General features: G+C 40.1%; 1 protein-coding gene across 1 annotated transcript in view; it reads right to left on the bottom strand.

Moving 5' to 3' along the window:
* Positions 1–18,250, bottom strand: part of SCN8A (sodium voltage-gated channel alpha subunit 8) — a 217,714-nt gene that overhangs the window by 107,534 nt on the left and 91,930 nt on the right. Inside the window, exons 3-8 of the mRNA XM_054444133.2 lie at positions 17,823–17,941; positions 15,687–15,776; positions 14,926–15,054; positions 13,049–13,140; positions 2,348–2,569; positions 939–1,002 (exon numbers count right to left, since the gene is read on the bottom strand). Coding sequence (XP_054300108.1) covers positions 939–1,002; positions 2,348–2,569; positions 13,049–13,140; positions 14,926–15,054; positions 15,687–15,776; positions 17,823–17,941 — 716 coding nt within the window. The remainder of the gene's footprint in view (positions 1–938; positions 1,003–2,347; positions 2,570–13,048; positions 13,141–14,925; positions 15,055–15,686; positions 15,777–17,822; positions 17,942–18,250) is intronic.

Below are 18,250 nucleotides of genomic sequence, written 5' to 3'. Positions count from 1 at the left end.
ACTGTGTTGGCCTGGCTGGTCTCGAACTCCTGACCTCGGGATCTGCCTGCCTCAGCCTCCCAAAGTGCTGGGATTACAAGCGTGAGCCACCGCGTCCGGCCAGAAGTTCCTCTTAATTGTTTGTTTTCTTTACACTCACTGTGACAACCTAAGTCATAAGGAGGATTTCAGTTACCTCAGTTACACCATTTCTCCTGCTTTTAGATTCATCTCATATTTCTTTCAATGTAATCTCTAGTAGTCTAATAAAGAAATTAAATGGATTTCTAGACATTGTGGTCATGTTAAAACACCAGTTCTTAGAGGACCAATATACTCTGAAAAATGACACTACCACCCTACATTTATAAAGCCCTCTGTTTACAAAGCACTTTCATGTAATGTAAGTGGATCCTTACAGTAACCCTGTGAGCAAGAGAGAGCATGGCTTATTAAATAAATCCATTTTATGGATGAAAAAAACCAAGGCTCAGGTAAGTTAAATGGCTTGCCAAAGGTCTTAGAGCAGGAAGTATCAGGATCAGGACTCAAATACTACGTTGCTACTGTTTTTCCTCCTCTATGCTGCCAGGTCAAGCATATTTTGGGTCATCCTTGGATCCATAACCATCACTAAGATGGTATCTTTGCTCTCTATTGTACTATAGGATGAGAGGAGTCCCCAAGAGGCAGGTAAGCTATCTGGTGTTATTGATTTTATCCTTAGATTCTTTCATTTTGGCTCGAGACTACAAGCACAGGCACTTACTAGTGAAATGTCAACTTTAGATGGACAAATGTGAAACAGAAAGAAAATCTATGCCAACCGATAGGTCAGATGCAATTGTAAGGTCTACTACTTGAGCACAAAGAAAAGTAAACATATTGCCTATTTTGACCCAACTAATAACAGGTACATTATTTTAAGGAAAGAGAATAAAACTAGGTGAGCTACTTACCCAGCATCAGAACTGTTCCCACAGAGTAAAGGTTCCAGCATGCCAGGAACTGTGTAGAAATTTGCTAGAAAAGTTTGAAGAGGCAGGAAATGAACAGGCAGATTTAAGTGAATGAGAGAATAAGGTTACACTGTTCCTAACTAGCCCCAGCAGAAACAGTTATTGACTTTAGCTCATAAATCTTTTCCAACAGCTGTGACAGTTGATAAGAATTCTTTCCTATTAATGATTTTCTTATATATATTTACAAATTAAAAGTGCTACCCCAAAGTTCTTGATGCAATATAGTTTTCACAGATACCCAACTTCCATTCATACTTCAAATCCATATGCCAGATTCTGGTACTTGAATCAAAGGGGCCTAAAAGTAAGTTTTCTGAGTTCTACACCCCTTTATACCACTCTATTCTTCTATCCTTACAACGTGTCTTTATCAAAGATATTTTAGAGCTCATTGGTCACTAGATACTAGGTCCTATTTTAAATTACAAGGCATGTTTTCCTTTCCAGCATATGTCCCCGAAATCTCCTTTGCAACACTTTCTTATGGTTACTAGACTGACTTTATTTTCTCAGGAATGACTAATAGTCACATCGCTAACTTTTTTCATGAGTCTAAAGAAGTATCACTACATCAAATTTTCCTTTGGTTCCTCAAATAAAATGATTAAAACTCCTCAACTGTAATAGGATTGAATAGTGCCTTGGAGATCACCTGATTCCCTAGGCTAGATCGACTGCGATAGTCTTAGTAGTATTAAGAAAATTTGAGTTCCATAGATACATTCTGGACTAAATGTGTAAATATCCCAAGTAACTCAGCTAGGGAAAAAAATAATTTTTATCAAGCTTCTAAGCCTGAATTTCAAAGCAAATTTTAGGGGTACATGCGAAAAAGGGAGAGAGGGCTGATGTTTGAGAGCTTCTGAACACAATCCTACGTCGAGGAAAGGAATAATTTTACAAGGCTAGTTCTAGTAGCACTGACATTTCTTTCCAGCTCCAACTACCTCTTTTTTTTGTTTGTTTTGAGATGGAGTTTTGTTCTTGTTGCCCACCCAGGCTGGAGTACAATGGCGTGATCTTGGCTCACTGCAACCTCCACCTCCCGGGTTCAAGTGATTCTCTTGCCTCAGCCTCCCAAGTAGCTGGGATTACAGGCATGTGCCACCATGCCTGGCTAATTTTGTATTTTTAGTAGAGAGAGGGTTTCTCCATGTTGGTCAGGCTGGTCTCAAACTCCTGATCTCAGGTGATCCACCCACCTCAGCCTCCCAAAGTGCTAGGATTACAGGAGTGAGCCACCGCGCCCGGCCTCCAACTACTTTTTTAAGCCCTGTGGTAGCTTCTGACCATGTGAACTAGGAACAGACTTTTCCTATTCCTCTTGCAGAGAAGAAGCCACCTACTTTTATTGTTGATATACTCTTCCCAATCAAAGCCTTTGGTGCCATTTTCAAGATAGCTCTCGTTGAAGTTTATGGGCCACACAACACACTTGTTTCGAAGGTTCCCCATGAACAGCTGCAGTCCGATCAAGGCGAAAACACTCAGGCAGAACACTGTCAGGATCATCACATCTGACAGTTTCTTCACAGACTGAATCAGGGCACCCACAATTGTCTTCAGGCCTGAGGAGACAGAATCCTCAGAATCAGAGGCCCCTCAAAGCCCTCCCCACCTCCCCAAGCCTCCCTCTTAGCCACTGGCTGCTACTCCTCCCCACAGCACCACTCTTGAAATATGGCCACTTTATATTTATACCATGAGAATAATAACAGGTCAGCAAAACTATCAATATTCCAGAAGTATCCATTTTTAAGTGAATACATCTTAAAAAGCAAAAGAAAGGTTCTTCTGCCAACAACATGTGGCTCCTTTCTTCCTGGGAACACTTTCCCGTCTCTGACTACTTTTTAGTTCCCCATATGAACCCAGCTCTTACTTGCCATAGGGCCTTCATACCTGCTGTTCCCTCTGCCTGGAATGCTCCCTGCTATATTATCTTGCCCTCTGTGCCTAAATCCTACTTATCCTTCAAGGCCCAGTTTAAACGTCAATTATTCCAGAAAGCCTTCTCTGACTTTGCAACTCTTCTCCCTCCCCATTGTTACTAGTGTTTCAGTAGCATCTTATACTTTCTTCTGTAGCATTTGTCATGGTTATAATTGATTTTTTACATCTATCTTGTTCGCAGCTGTATCTATAGTGCCTAGCCCACAGTAGGTATTTAGTAAATATTTGTCAAAGAAACAAATGGAAAAATCAGGAATTGAGGAGGCCTCCAGGTTAAAAAGAAAGCCACTGGGAAGTTTAAAAGCCAATAATAAGTGAGAAGGTACAATAATATTTTCCCAAGGATTCTGGAAATGCCAAGGTATTGAAAAGGTTATTATTAATCCAGTATTTATACTTTGTCTTTTTCCATTTAAAAATATACTTTTTCTGTATCACGTATATTCCCTGCTTTCTACAATGATCTTTTTTCTGTCCTAAATTAAAAACAAAAACATTAAAAACATTTTAATTTGAAGTTTAAATGTAAGACACTGGCTCAAATGTAGACTGAAGGTGTATTTCTTAATTGCACACGGAGAGATCAGTGACAGAAGAGACAGAAAAATATGGTTGTAGGTTCATGCTTTTTGGGTCCAAATGAGTCTTTACATGCCCAGATATCAGGCTATCCATAGGTTACGGCCAACAAAGCACTGAGCACTCTTGGTAGCCAATGCAGCAGGATGAGCAAGAGGCAGGCACTAAGCCTTGACACACAGGCCTCAGGAAGAATCTCATCCCTGCTCACTTCTGAAGGCAAGACCACTGAACTGAAATTCAAGGGAATCCTAATCCTGGCTTTGAAGGGTGTGCCTGGGTAGATAATCACTAATCTTAACTAAGTTATGCTGCTTACTTGTCTGACCTACGCAATACGCCTTCTAACCTCTTAGAATCTCAGTTTTTTCATCTTTAAAGTAGGGAAAATTATAGTTGAGTATCATAGGGCTGCTGTGAGGATTAAGTGTGGTTCATATAAAACACTTGACAAAGCAGCTGGGCGCCGTGGCTCACGCCTGTAATCCCAGCACTTTGGGAGGCCAAGGAAGGTGGATCACCTGAGGTCGGGAGTTCAAGACCAGCCTGGCCAACACGGTGAAACCCCGCCTCTACTAAAAATAAAAAAATTAGCTAGGTGTGGTGGCATATGCCTGTAATCCCAGCTACTGTGGGAGGCTAAGGCGGGAGAACCACTTGAACCCGGTGCGGGGGTGGAGGTTCCAGTGAACGAAGATTGGGCCACTGCATTCCAGCCTGGTCAACAGAGCGAGACTCTGTCTCAAAAACAAAACAACAACAACAACAACAACAACAAAAACTTCACAAAGCATTTAGTACGTAGCAAATGAGTCAAATGTTGACCATTATTGTCTGAACCTCAGTCTACTCATCTATAAAAATGGATTTACGATACCAACCTCATTGGGTTATTGTTAGGTTTAAATAGATAATTTATATAAAGTACCTAGTAAAGTTCCTGGCACATAGCTGGCACTCAACACTTGTTATCACTATTTTACATATGGTAAAATATGTAAACATGTCCCTCAAAGGGACATGACTGGGAAAATGGCACTGCTCAGGGCTAACCTCATATAATGGTGATCTAATGGGTGATATGGACATGATTCTTCTTTTGCTGTATTTTGCAAGTAATCACCTAGACTTTTCAAAGTCGAGCCCAATAGAATTTTCTGAGTCCAATAATAGAAATGGATGCTCTGCCTAGCACAGGACCTGGCACAAAGGCAGCCACTTAATACATTTTTATTGGGAGAGTAAATGAATGAGAAAGTTCTCTCCTCTTACACAAATATCTTAAAAGGGATCTAAGAGGAATTAAAGAAAAAAGAGCCAAGAGGTAGACTGTAGAGATAAAGTATGCAGAGTCCTGTGCTTTCTTAGAGTGAGCCTTCCATGGAGACTGTGGCCACAAAGGGATTATGAAGAGTTTGCTTGGGCTCCAGGAAACAAAGCATTTATAATCTCATTATTTTTCTCCTCACAGGGCTGTGCAGAAAGAGCATCAGACAGGGAATCAGAAAGCTGGTATTCTGGCCCTGGCTCAGTCACTACTTATGACCTATTGTGTTTCTTTTTTTTTTTTTTGAGTCGGATTATCGCTCTGTCACCCAGGCTGGAGTGCAATGGCACGATCTCGGCTCACTGCAACCTCCGTCTCCTGGGTTCAAGTGATTCTCCTGCCTCAGCCTCCAGAGTAGCTGGGATTACAGGTGCCCGCCACCATGCCCCGGCTAAATTTTGTATTTTTTAAGCAGAGATGGGGTTTCACCATGTTGGCCAGGCTGGTTTCGAACTCCTGACCTCAGGTGGTCTGCCCACCTCGGCCTCCCAAAGTGCTGGGATTACAGGTGTGAGCCACTGCGCCCGGCCTGACCTATTGTGTTTCAAATCAAATTTAAGGTTACTTCTCAGAGTCTCATTTTCTCATCTACAGAACATGGACAAACACACCACTACATAGCAGTGGGCAGTAGTGGAGAAGCTGAAGAATCTTCTCTAAAAGTCTTTCAAAATAAGGCAGAGATGTTTATTTGTTTGAGATTAAGTAATTGAAATTTCAAACTATCTTTTAAACCTAAGGCCCTGGGAAATCGTATCATAATCGCACAGCTAGATAAGAAGGTACTGGTGGAATAAAGTAGAAGGCAGCCATCAAGAAGTAAAAATTGTTCCAGTGTAATGGAATTTATTTCCATTTAGTTGCTAAGGAACAGAGAAGTCCTCATTATGTTTTGACTGGGTTGGAGTGGGCCTATATTGAGTCAACAATTCAATCCTAGGCTTCTAAAATAATGCAAGTTTACTGATTTCAAAGTCAAAGACTGATTTAAAAAATAATACTTGAATGGGTCACTAAAAATGGTTGTACAGTTTCTTTTTCCTGGACTTTTTTATGAAGCATATACAGCCATCTCTCCAGACGATTCAGACAATCACCTTTCCAAACACCAGACGACTGTTAACGGACTTTACCATTGTTATTTTACTGAATTGAGAAATGAGCTGTAAGCTGTCCTTTGTATTAATAACAAGAGTATAATACTACAAAATAGCCAAACCACTGAGTTTGTAAGTAAATAATTTGAAAAGCATACAATTTTAGCATGAGTAGAATCTGATTTTCCTGGGCTGAGAACTCTTTGACAGTTCCAGGCCCACATAAGTGGAAATTCTAGGCCATGAGCTCCAACTATCCCTTGTTCCTTAAGAATGAGCTCTCAGCAGCCATGTCTGTACAAGGTCACCTTCTCTCAGTCGTTGCAGATGTCTGGGTGGACATCTGACCTAAATCCAGATCCTTTCCTACAGGAATTTGGAACAGGATAAGAGACAGTTGAGTAATATTTTCATGTGGTGAGAATGGTAATAAATAAATTTGGAAGCTAAGTGGTAGCCATATTCTGTCATTATATTAAGATGTGACTGAGCAGTAAAGGAAGTTAGTATGCTGAGAGAGAGAAATGGACACGTGGAGAGAAGAGAGATGGAGACAAAGTACTTCCTCGTACCCGTGGCTTTCTGGCTCTGCATTCTGGTTTCTACTGGCTTCCCAGAAGCACAAGTGCATTCCAGCCCTTGGGTTCCCTGAATTATTCCTGTGTCCTGCTACTTGCAACCAGAGATGACCCCCACTAATATGATATGCCAAGCCTGCATGGAATTCACTTTCCTGGAGATGGACCCAAATGCACACAATCAGCTGGTTTAACATCTCTTCTCCATAAACCAGATGTTATTGCTAAAGAAATATGTAAACATGAGTCAAGGAAGCTAAAAAGACACTTTTTCAAGCCTCAGCTTTGAAGTCTGGGGCTTAGATCATCTCATTGGTGAGTTAGCTTTCAAGATGTTTAAAGTAGAAACTTAATTGGAAATGTTATTCAGCTGCTTATACTTCACAGCGGGTCAGATAAACAAATCTTAATTAAGCAAGGATAATCACTAAATAACACTAACTACAGCAATCTAAAAGGTTTACTCTCCAAGATTCCCATCCAGATCACCAAGAGAAAATGAGAAGGCAAAGGAAAAAGAAGAAGAAAGGTGATGTGGCTTCATGTTTTCAGGTAAAGGAAGGCACATGATCACACAGCAATATTAAATAATAAACAGTCACTGAACTATACATTGGTCTCAGCCAAGACTCTTCTTCCTTGCATTAGGATAAATTGCAAATGGCCATATTTGCAGACATCAATGCCAATTTATGGAGATGATGCCATCAATTCATTTCCTAAGCTCAAGCTCTACAGTCTTGCCAGCTGTGACCGCCTGAAAGCGCTCCCTCTTACCATCAACACCTGTCAATAAAGGCAAAAAGTTGTTAGTAGCATTCCTGACCTGACACAAGCCAGAATGTAGAATGCCATCACTCTGGCTATACAGAGACACTGTCTTTTTATTCTATTGGCTCACAACATCACATTCCAGAACAAGCAAGATACTGACTGAAAACCAATTATCCAAAACAGCAGAATGCTTCTTCAAAAGACTCCTACACAACAGAGTGTGCAACAGAAGCCACGTGGGGGCAAATTGGACAGTGAGAACTCTTGGAAAAGGCTAACATTAGCTCGCTTTGGTACATGTCTGAGTAGAAACAGTTAATACATTTACCACAGGCCAAGAAAAGACAGCTGGATTCAATGTAGAGAACAGTCAGTGACAAGAGGGAAAGCTGGATATTTAAGGAATTTTAAGAAGCAGGTGAAGAATTTTACTCTATGTCCAAAGGTACCTCTGAATCTCCTGTCACGTTTCACAATGCCCAGGAATCCTTTGAACAAATGAACAATGCCTGCCCTATGTGCTATGTCCAGAAAAATCAGTCAAGCATATTGGGGTCAAAGTCTTCCACCACTGGATGGCCAGATTATAAATAAAGTTAATTTGCCAGGCACAGTGGCTCACACTTGTAATCTCAGCGCTTTGGGAGGCCAAGGTGGGTGGATCACCTGAGGTCAGGAGTTCAAGACCAGCTTGGCCAACATGGTGAAACCCCATCTCTACTAAAAATACAAAAATTAGCTGGGCGTTGTGGCGCACGCTTGTAATCCTAGCTACTCAGGAGGCTGAGGCAGGAGAATCGCTTGAACCCAGGAGGTGGAGGTTGCAGTGAGCTGAGATCAGGCCGTTGCACTCCAGCCTGGGTGACAACAGCGAAACTCCATCTCAAAAAATATATATGTATAAATAAAATAAATAAAGCTAATTCATATTCCCTAGTTTGTAGCTCAGGTTGAGAAATCTAAGTGGTTTGAAGCAATGTGAGCTAATTACCCTAAAAAGTTAATATTGGAACAGGCCTCAGTAGCAGTAACAAGCAGTTCTCAACCCAGGGAAAGAACAACTGCCCTGTTCCCAGAGTCAGGCTTGGGTTCAGACAAAGCGTAGGGGTAAAGTAGTGTGCTGTGTTGACTTTTCCTGCTGCAACTGCAATCCTCATGATAATATTTATTTATTTATTTGTTTATTCATTAAGAGACAAGATCTCACTATGCTGCCCAGGTTGGAATGTAGTGGCTACTCACAGGTGTGGTCACAGCTCAATGCAGCCTCGAACTCCTGGGCTCAAGTGATCCTCTGCCTCAGCCTCCTGATTAGCGGGATTAAAGGTGTGAACCACTGCACCCAGCCTACAGTGATAGTTCTTGAAGATTCTTTAGAGCAACAGTAATTTGAAAGAGATTGGGGGACTCCAGATTTATTTACTCGAGACCTGATTCACATCACAAAGTGAGACCAAAACTAAACTAGCTCTCAAAGATGGGTCAGTGGGATCCTGTGAGTATTTAGTGTTTTTTCACTTAGGACCACTGTTAAACTTTATCTTTCCTAAGAAGCAATGTGGGAAAAGGAGAAATACAAAGGCAAGAGAATAACCAGAATAGTTTAAAAGAGACAGTGAGTCAGGATATAGTCTTAAAACAGTTTATATCTCCCATCATTATGCAGCAGAAATAGCCACATTCACAAAGTATACGTTTAAAGAAAATGCTTTCTTTGTGAATACTGGGATGGGAAAAAGAAAGGCCTATCATTTTCCCTACTTCCTGTCTGATCCCACTGGTTAGGAGTGAAAGTAACAGAAATGAAAGCTGAGAAATAAAATTGCCAAGAGAAAAATAATCAAGAAAGTACAATTCTAAAGAAGGTGGAATGAAATTAAATAAGTGCTAATGAGCAGCAGATAAGCAGTGCTTTGGGGGAGCCATTTAAATGACAGAAATGAAAAAGAACTGACAAGTGAGTTTCTCCCAACCAATTCTATTAGTACTTATACTATTAAATGCTGCTGTCTAAGAAAAACCTGAGAAACTCTTTCGAGATTCCCACCCTTTCTTTGGGCATGTCAGCCCTGTGGCACATGATCAAAGCATGCAGAGGACGAAACTTCTGACAGAGTCACTTAGAAGTTCACTTTATGTGGGACTCAGACAAATACAAAGTGAAAACAAAGTTTTAAGACATATAAACTTTTAGGCAGAATATTTCAATGTCAAGGTGAACCTGACAAATTCCAGACTAAAGAAAATTTAGAAACGGTCTCCTCTATAACTGACCCTTTTAGCACAGAGCTTGTGTACACTGTTCTCCAAGTTGCTGCCTCTGGAGCAAAACGGAAAGCATAAATAGTATGTATCCAAGTCAAGTAAAAAGGGTCAGAAGGTGGGTTTGGTCTTTTCTGAGCTACAAGAAGGCTGTAAAGCAAAGCATTTCTTACAGAAGAGGGCAGAGCTAACTGATGCACGTTACTGTCCAATCTTCGGGAGTCCTGGCGGCCCTGACATACTCAGAATATCTACCAAAGACACAAAGAGGAAGGACAGTATCAGCCCAGGTTGGGGGTGGGTGAGTGCTCTAGGAAAAGAAAAGCTCTCATAAAGGAAGTTGATACACAGGGAGCTTTGTGAGACTTTGCAGGCTCCAGGTCAGTAGTTGCTCTCACTTCCATTCTATTTTTGGCACCCTTGGCAGTAGCCTATAACCAAACTGGGAAGAGGAGAAGACAAAGAGAACAACAATTCCACTGAAGTGATCCACGAGAAAACTTGGTATACAAAACAATGGTTTTTACTAAAGGGGAATCATGGGCCAGCTCTACCACACAAAAATCAAAATGACATACTTCCAAGCAAGAGATGGCCCAGATCCACTGACTCATACACTGGTGCTCCCGCCTTGGAAGGAGACTGCATAGCAGGCTGGTAGGAATAGCACAACAGCCCTCTATGGGAGAAAGCATAATCAGCAATTTCAGAATTTCCCATGGGATGAGAGAAAACTTCCCATGAGGGAAACTTCATTAATGGATTTCTCTTGCTAACTCTAAAAGGTAGAATCGGGAGCAAAAAGATTGAGACTGAGAGCAACACTTTTAATTCAAGAACCAAATATACCATTTACTGACAGTGATCTATTATTGGCTTTACTATCCCTTAATGTTATTTTCCACCCCAGTTAGCCTCCCAAAGCCAGCTCAATTGGGGGTGCTTCTAGAAATAGGAATCTGGGACTCTATTTCAAACTGTGAAGCTGATGTCTAAATCTTGATACAAACCCTTTCTATTGGCTTAGGTTTCTTCTTTATAATCATAAGTGCTGCTACTACAATCATTTATGGAGCACTACTATGGGCCAGGCACTGTGCTAGATACTGCATATATTCCAGATATATATATATATATATAAAGGATAAATAACGTGACATATTAAGGATATATACAAAGAATAAATAACATGACACCAATCAAGAGTTATCTTGCAGAAATGCCATGGTCAAAAGTTAACCATATAGCAGAGACAGAGACAGAAGCTATGAGCTAGACTAGAGACAGCATCTGCTGCCCTAGTTAGTGAACAGAATACAGCTTTCCCATTTAATTCTGGGAGAGAAGTTTTGAGATCACAAGAACATAAAGAGACAGATGCCTTGCAGAGTACGCTGAGGGAAGTGAGCAGAAAACACAAGATCATATTTAAAAGGGGCCAGAGGAGGAGCGAGACCATAGGAAAAATGAAAGTAAAGATTTGGCACCCCAGATGCCTCAAAAAATAAGACAGGGCTTGCCTAAAGATTAGGCCACCATCTATGAGCTATCTGAGGCTGTCTGGAGAATGAGCTGAGCCTTCTGTTAAGCACATTTAAAATGGCTAGGAACTAAATCTTGGTAAGTTAAGGTTGTAGTTTTTTGCCAAGAAGTATATACTCCAACTGACACCCAGCCTTTGGTTGATAGGGAGTCGGCTACCATCGCTAAAAATATAGGAATTCATCTTTGGTAGGGCACTAATTTACTGGCCAACTCCATGGCCCAAATTTGTAAGTGGTGAAGATGAATTTACCTTCTTTGAGGTTCTCAGTAAACCACATTCCAGTCTGCCCTCTCCAGGATTCTATCTTTGTGCTTCCCTCTCTATCTGCTATTGAGATAATGTTAAAAAGGGAAAAAAGAAATATTTCTGGGCCAGATGCAGTGGTTCACGCCTGTAATCCCAGCACTTTGGGAGGCTGATGCAGGAAGATTGCTTGAGCCCAGGAGTTGGCAGCCAGCCTGGGCAACACATAGGGAGACCCTGTCTCTACAAAAAAATTTTTTTAAAAAAGAGCTGGGTGTGATGGCATGCACCTGTGGTCTCAGCTACTTGGAAGGCTGAGAAGGAAGGATCACTTGGGCCCTGGAAGTCAAGGCTGCAGTGAGCCATCACCGTACCACTCCAGCCTGGGCAACAGAGTGAGACCCTGTCTCTAGAAAATAAAAATAAATTTTAAAAAGAGATATATTTCTGAGTCAGCCACAAGGGGAAGAGCCATGTAATAGGAATAGGATAAGAATAGGATGCCTCTGTTTTTTTTCCACATTCCTATTTCTACGAAACTGCTGTGGAAAGCCTGGTCTCTACGGAGTCTTCCTTGAAAACCCATGACCACAACTAACGTCCAAAGAGCAACAACACAGTCTTCATCTCTGCCAAGTTACTGCCAGTTTATCTTAGGCTCACAATACTAACAAAAATATCTTTCCTTTAAGATTTCAAGACTGGTCTCTAGAAAGATAAGTATTACCCAGTAGCAATGATTTAAATTAAATTAAGGAATCTTAACCTGGGGTCCATGGATGGGCTTCAGGGGGGTCTGTGAACTTTCATCTGATTCTCAAAGGGATCCAAAACCTTCAAAAGGTTAAGAACCACTGGGCTAGCTCAACCAGAACCAAAAAGAAAAAGGCACAAATTTTAAAGAGGTTGTCAGTCAACTAACTCTCAACCCACCCACTGATTCTGTTTTTCCCCCTCAAACCTCTATACTTTTTGTTGCCCATACCTTTAGTTGTATCTTATCTTACCTTTGATTTTTTTTTAACAGTGCCTGCATAAGCTTTCATTGGGATTTATGTTTGAGAATGAACCCTGAATATGTACAGTAGATGTCTACTGGTTCTTATTCTAGTGAGACAGATAGCAGTAGAACATGATAGACAGTGATTATTTAAGTGCAGTTCACTAACTCCAAGTCTCTTAAATTTGTCTCTGATACTGGATTAGTTAATTGGGTAGATCTCTTCTGTGATTAAAAAATTTCATTAATACAGTAATAGTAAATGTATAATTCTTTGAATAACGTCCCATCAGCAAATCATGCGATAGGAAGCCTAGAAATCACAAGCAATGAAATGACGGCAAATGTCAAAATTACTGTAATTCCATGGAGCCAGGAAGCAAATGATTTATATACAAAGAGACAGCTAGCTCTGTGACAATTTTTTCAAATATGGTGAGATCCAAGTGATTCTTAAGCACGTGCTTTTTCAATAGCATGGATGGAATGGGGGCTGCATGCCTGGCAAGCACTCAGAGAAAACTGCCTGAGGACCCAACGGCCATTCCAGAGAATGTCTCCCAGGAAAAACATGCAGAATGCAAGGCCATTATCAACTGTACTGATGCTGCTTTAGAATGGTGGACAAAATGAATGGAGGAGAAAGAGGAGATGTGGCAAAGTCAGTCTTATGTACAAATTTTCTCACCTGGAATTACAGAGATAGTTTTCAAAGCTCGGAGAACCCTGAATGTTCTCAGCGCTGAGACATTGCCCAGGTCCACAAACTCTGTCACATATCTGTAGTAAGGGAGGTCACACACAGACACAAGTGACAAACACAGACACAAACACAAACACCAAAGGAAAAAACAAAACCACAACAAAACAAAAAGTACAATACGTCACGTCAGGGCCCTATCCCAACACCTAACACCAACCCCGGACCATCTTACCTGGGATTACCGAAATAGTTTTCAAAGCCCTCAGTACCCTGAAAGTGCGTAGAGCTGAAACATTGCCTAGGTTTACAAACTCTGTTATATACCTGCAGAATCAAACCAAAGTTAACTTGTAATGGTACCACTGGGCGAGGGTTTGAGAATGGGGGGAAGAAAGGGTCTTATATACAAACTATGGTTTCATTTTTTTTCCTTGAAAAAGAAAAGCCTCAAAATACAAACATTTAAGGAACATTTGTTTTTAACTGGGTAAGAAGAATTCAAAAGTATATTAGAAAGGAGGTTTTTGGGATTTACTCCTTTAATCAGCATAGTAATGTGCTGATCCCAATCAGAATGGCTTTACTGTCAGCCCATTCACATTTTTTAGTAAAAAGGAAGGCCAGGAGGTATCAAAGACTTATGTCCCCAGGTTTTGTGAACAATTTCTTAAGAGAGGGAGACAAATTTCTGCAGCAGGAGCCCCACAAAAACAAATCTACATTAAAGTAACTCCCTAGCTGACAATGGCAAAATTGACTAAATGTCTGTATATATGACTTAATCAAGAATTGTAATCATATGATTGTAGTCATGTCTATAAACGAAGTTTTGGCCTGTGACATACAAAAGCAGGGCTCAGGAAAATCCAAATCATGGGATCAGAGCAAATATTGTGTTAAGTGCTCATTTTAATTACAAGCTCTGTGCCTAGCAAGGACACTTAAAAATTTTAAATGAACACCAATGTGTATTCATAATGCTAGAAAGTAAGACATTGCCTTTATATAACAGAAAGTCAGCTTCAGTTTCAAGTATTCGATGCATATCATTTATTCACATTTTACAGTTGAAATATATCTTTCCACCAGATGCTCAGATCAATACATATTCAAATGCACTCTTTCTTACACATCATGCATACACGCAAAACCTATACACCACCCCCACTACACTCTCAAACCACAAAACGCTTTCCCAACCTGGAAATAAAAATATTAAAATCTGCTATAACTCTTCTATCATCAGCTAAGTTTCCCAAAGATACATTTTTATTGCTAAAACAACACAAATGAGCAAGAGCAGTAACATACCAATGTGGAGTTACACTGATCTTGAGCAATAGTTCGAAATTCTGGTTAGTAACTCTTCAGGAAGTGCCAGTGTGGATACCTTGGCTCATGTTTTGACTCTAAAATGTTCTCTGAAGTCTGCAACACCTGGCCAGCCTTATTAAATTACATACAGTAAGACATACCCAGGAAACTAATTTTCAGCTGAAAGTTTACAACTAAAAAATTTCAAGTCTTCACAGAGGCCTTGTAATGATAGGTGTGCAAACCGTGATCGTTACAAGGAGGAATAAAATACGAGAGAGTGCCAATGGGAAATCACCTCCTCCTTTCTCTCCCAGCTGTAAAGCCTCTGCTTGCCTTCTCCCACATAAACACATTATCATTGCCTGAACCACAAGAGGCCCTCACAAGCAAGAATCATAGACATAAGCCCATAGGGCCTTACATGGTTATCCATTAATTCCTCATACAGCTGTGTCCACAAATGCACACTTACAAACAGACCCAGGAGTACAACTCCACACATAGAATCACACCCAGAACACCAATAAAGTAAGGGGAGAACTTACGCCATCATGATGACACTGAAATCTAACCAGTTCCATGGATCCCGTAAAAAGGTAAAGCCATCTATGCAGAAACCTCTTGCAATGATTTTCACTAGTGATTCAAATGTATAAATCCCTGTGAATGTGTACCTGTCAAAGAAATGAATAGCTTGAGGTAATTTCTGGACAGAAACTTTAAATGAACCTTTTAAGTTAGCACTTGCCTGAAGTGTTGCTTCAACTAAGAGAGACAAAACAGAAAGGGCACAGCCAATGCAGCAGGAAGGAAGTGAGAAGGAGAAAGAAATGCTTTGAATGAAACTTACTGAAATGCACAAACTAAGACCTTTGGAATGTTGTACTGGGTCCTGAATTGTATTCCAAGGAAGTAACTGTGCTGCTATCTAGTACATGATCATTTTGAAGAAGGTAAGGAGGCCCCCCAGAGCTGTTTTTAACCTTAGAGAAGTCAAAAAACAGGGAAACCTAAAATTGGAGAAAACAGTATCACCAGGAACTGAGGATACAAGATGGTGATGGGGCTGCAGGGCAACGGCACTGCCTGGCACAGGAAAGGGTGGAGTGAAGGGCAGTAATTTCTAGAGTTGACTTTTAGGGAAGGCTATTTCCTAAATTCCACATGTACTTTCAGCCTTCTCTGTGAAATAAAGAGAGGCAATAACTAATTTTTTTTCTCCTTGAGGGGTAAACTGTGGCAAAGCAAGATTCAGTGACTAAAAATATTTAAAACAAACAAGCACACAAATAAATGAGTTACTTACTCCACATTCTTCGACCAGTCAGGAGGGTTACTAAAAGTCATGAATACACAGTTGGTCAAAATAGTGCACATAATGATCATGCTAAATACTGTAGAGAAGAGTCAAGGGGCAATATTAAAATCTGGCCTGCCTTTTGTTTTCTCAAAAAACAAACACATTTCCATTGGGTATCAGATCTAAATCAATAACCTGAAAGATGAAGCACAGAAGGGAAAAACGCAAGGTGACGATGAAAACTGTGGTCACCACCATAAACACAGAATACCACTGTGAACTTTGGATGGATGGGGCAGGACGGCTACTCTCCTTCTTTCAAAAGGGCCGTCACTGTTCTACTCCCTTTGGATGAAACATGTTCCCCTAACCACTTTTCAGCTCAACTACAGACTAGGCCTCTAAATGTTTTTTGCACTTAGTACAATACCTTTGCACTTTCTCAACCAAAGTTGTCAGATAAGAAAATCAATTAAATCTATATGACTAGGTATTCATTTATTGGTAAGTTAATTATCTTACATAGCTAGTTATTTGAAAATCTACATGCAATGGTTCACTTTTTTTCCACAGTTGTTGTTCTTTTTTAAGAGACAAGGTCTCTCTATGTCGTCCAGGCTGGTCTTGAAGCCCTGGGCTCAAGTGATCCTACATCCTCAGCCTTCTAAAGTGCTAGGATTACAGGCCTGAGCCATCATACCCAGCCTTCCCTAGTCCTTCTAAAGGGCTGAATTGTCTTTGGGGGCAAGGCATCAGCCAATACAGCCCATATGTGTTGAATATGTCCAATGTGGGAAACCAGTTGCGGCGTGTTAGGTAAAGATTTCAAGGACATCTGCACCACCACACTTCTGAAGATTAGGTAATAAGAGCAAAATCCATTCTGAAAGTGTCCAGGAATGTTTATGGATAGAAAACCATACTGCCATTTCATTTCCATCCAGAATTTTTCTCAGGCCTTTCTGTTCTTGTCTCTGAGAAAAATTAAACTATTTTAGGTCAGCACAAATTACTCAAACTCTAACTGTCACTTAACAGGCCTGGGAGCAATATCCCACTTGCCACTAATTCACTCTCTCTTGTTAATGGCATTCACTATCTTTATTCTACCAGTGGAGTTTTAAAAAGAGAAAATATTTCTTACAGCTGGATTTTTTTTTCTTCATTACAGCTGGATTTGTCTTCATGCTTTTTGGAACCAGAAGAGAAAAAACACTCCATCTTCTGATCCAACAGAAAGGAAGAAGTCCATTGTGAATTATTTATTTCCTTATAAAACTTGAGGTTTCAGAAGTGTGTTGCTTATAAACTACAGATTTCACAACCATGTTGCTAAATTCTTAAGAGTTAATAAAATGTGGCAAAAGCTTCTAAACCAATTCGCCAAGTTGCCACTGCTGGCTTCCTCATCCTACTTGGAGGATACAATAATCTTTGAAGCATGGGACTACATGCTGTTAAATATCAACCAGCCATGGAAGTTTCAAGTCACCATGCAACATCACTAAATCCATCAAATAATTTTTCATTTGCCACATGCACTCTCCTATGTTAATAAGGTGTAACTCAGGCCACTTGAATAAATTGGCATTTTTCTATTTAAGGCGAGTAAAAATACCAGAAAAAATTTCTATTTATCCTACAATCTGCATCTAAACCTCTGTAACAAGGAGGTTATTTCATCTGAGAACTATCTCACTTTCTAAGCTCACTGCTCAAAAAATTTTTTAAAAATTCAAAGCTGATTTCTAAAGCGTTCATCCAACTATTTGTAACTCAAGAAGTACTTTCAAAAACCTCTAATAATGGTTTTTAATATATTAAGCTGAATAGTTGGCCACAGAATGAAATCACTGAAGTCTGAGTACTAAATAAAGTTAAGATTTCAACAAAGGTTATTTTAATTTGTCCGTACAATGATACCAACAAAATTTCAGATTCCCACAATATCATCCTAAGGAAAAAAAAATAATTTGCTGAAGCTTAGCTTGGGATGTGGCAGGAGTTCACTCTTAAACCTCTGACTGATGAGCTAGTTAACTACACTATCAGTAAAAAACTTAACATATAATCCAGTTGTCAAATATTGGAAAGGTAAACATGCAATTGCTGCACTCACTCCACATTTGCCAAAAAGGATATGAATGTATCAAAATTTTAATAGCTATTCTTCTTATCAGGTTAAAAGGACTTAAAATGTACAAGGCAGGCGTGGCACTAAATCTGAAGAGAGTTTTCCCTCTGTTTAATACTACAAAGGTCTGTGGAGAAAGAAAAAGAGAGAAATTATTAAAGCATGGGTATGAGTCACCACATGAAACAACGATTTCTAGGTAAGGAATACATAAACTCAAAAGTCTTTAATAATTTTTACTTCCCAAGTTGGTTTTTAAACAAGCAACCTTAACACAATGTTTGCCCCACCTCCCTCCCTCTGCCCTGCCCAGATTATAATACAAATAGCTGGCGCAATCTTGGCAGTTTTACAGAATAAACTTGTTTCTTTCAGAAACAGGCCATTTGAATCATACCTAAGCTTCTATGCCAGCTCTGTACATGATACTGAAGTT

This window comes from Pongo pygmaeus, chromosome 10 (assembly GCF_028885625.2).
Source record: "Pongo pygmaeus isolate AG05252 chromosome 10, NHGRI_mPonPyg2-v2.0_pri, whole genome shotgun sequence".
NCBI classification, from domain to species: domain Eukaryota; kingdom Metazoa; phylum Chordata; class Mammalia; order Primates; family Hominidae; genus Pongo; species Pongo pygmaeus.
Note: the sequence above shows the minus strand (reverse complement) of the source record. Positions and strands in the feature narration are given on the sequence as shown.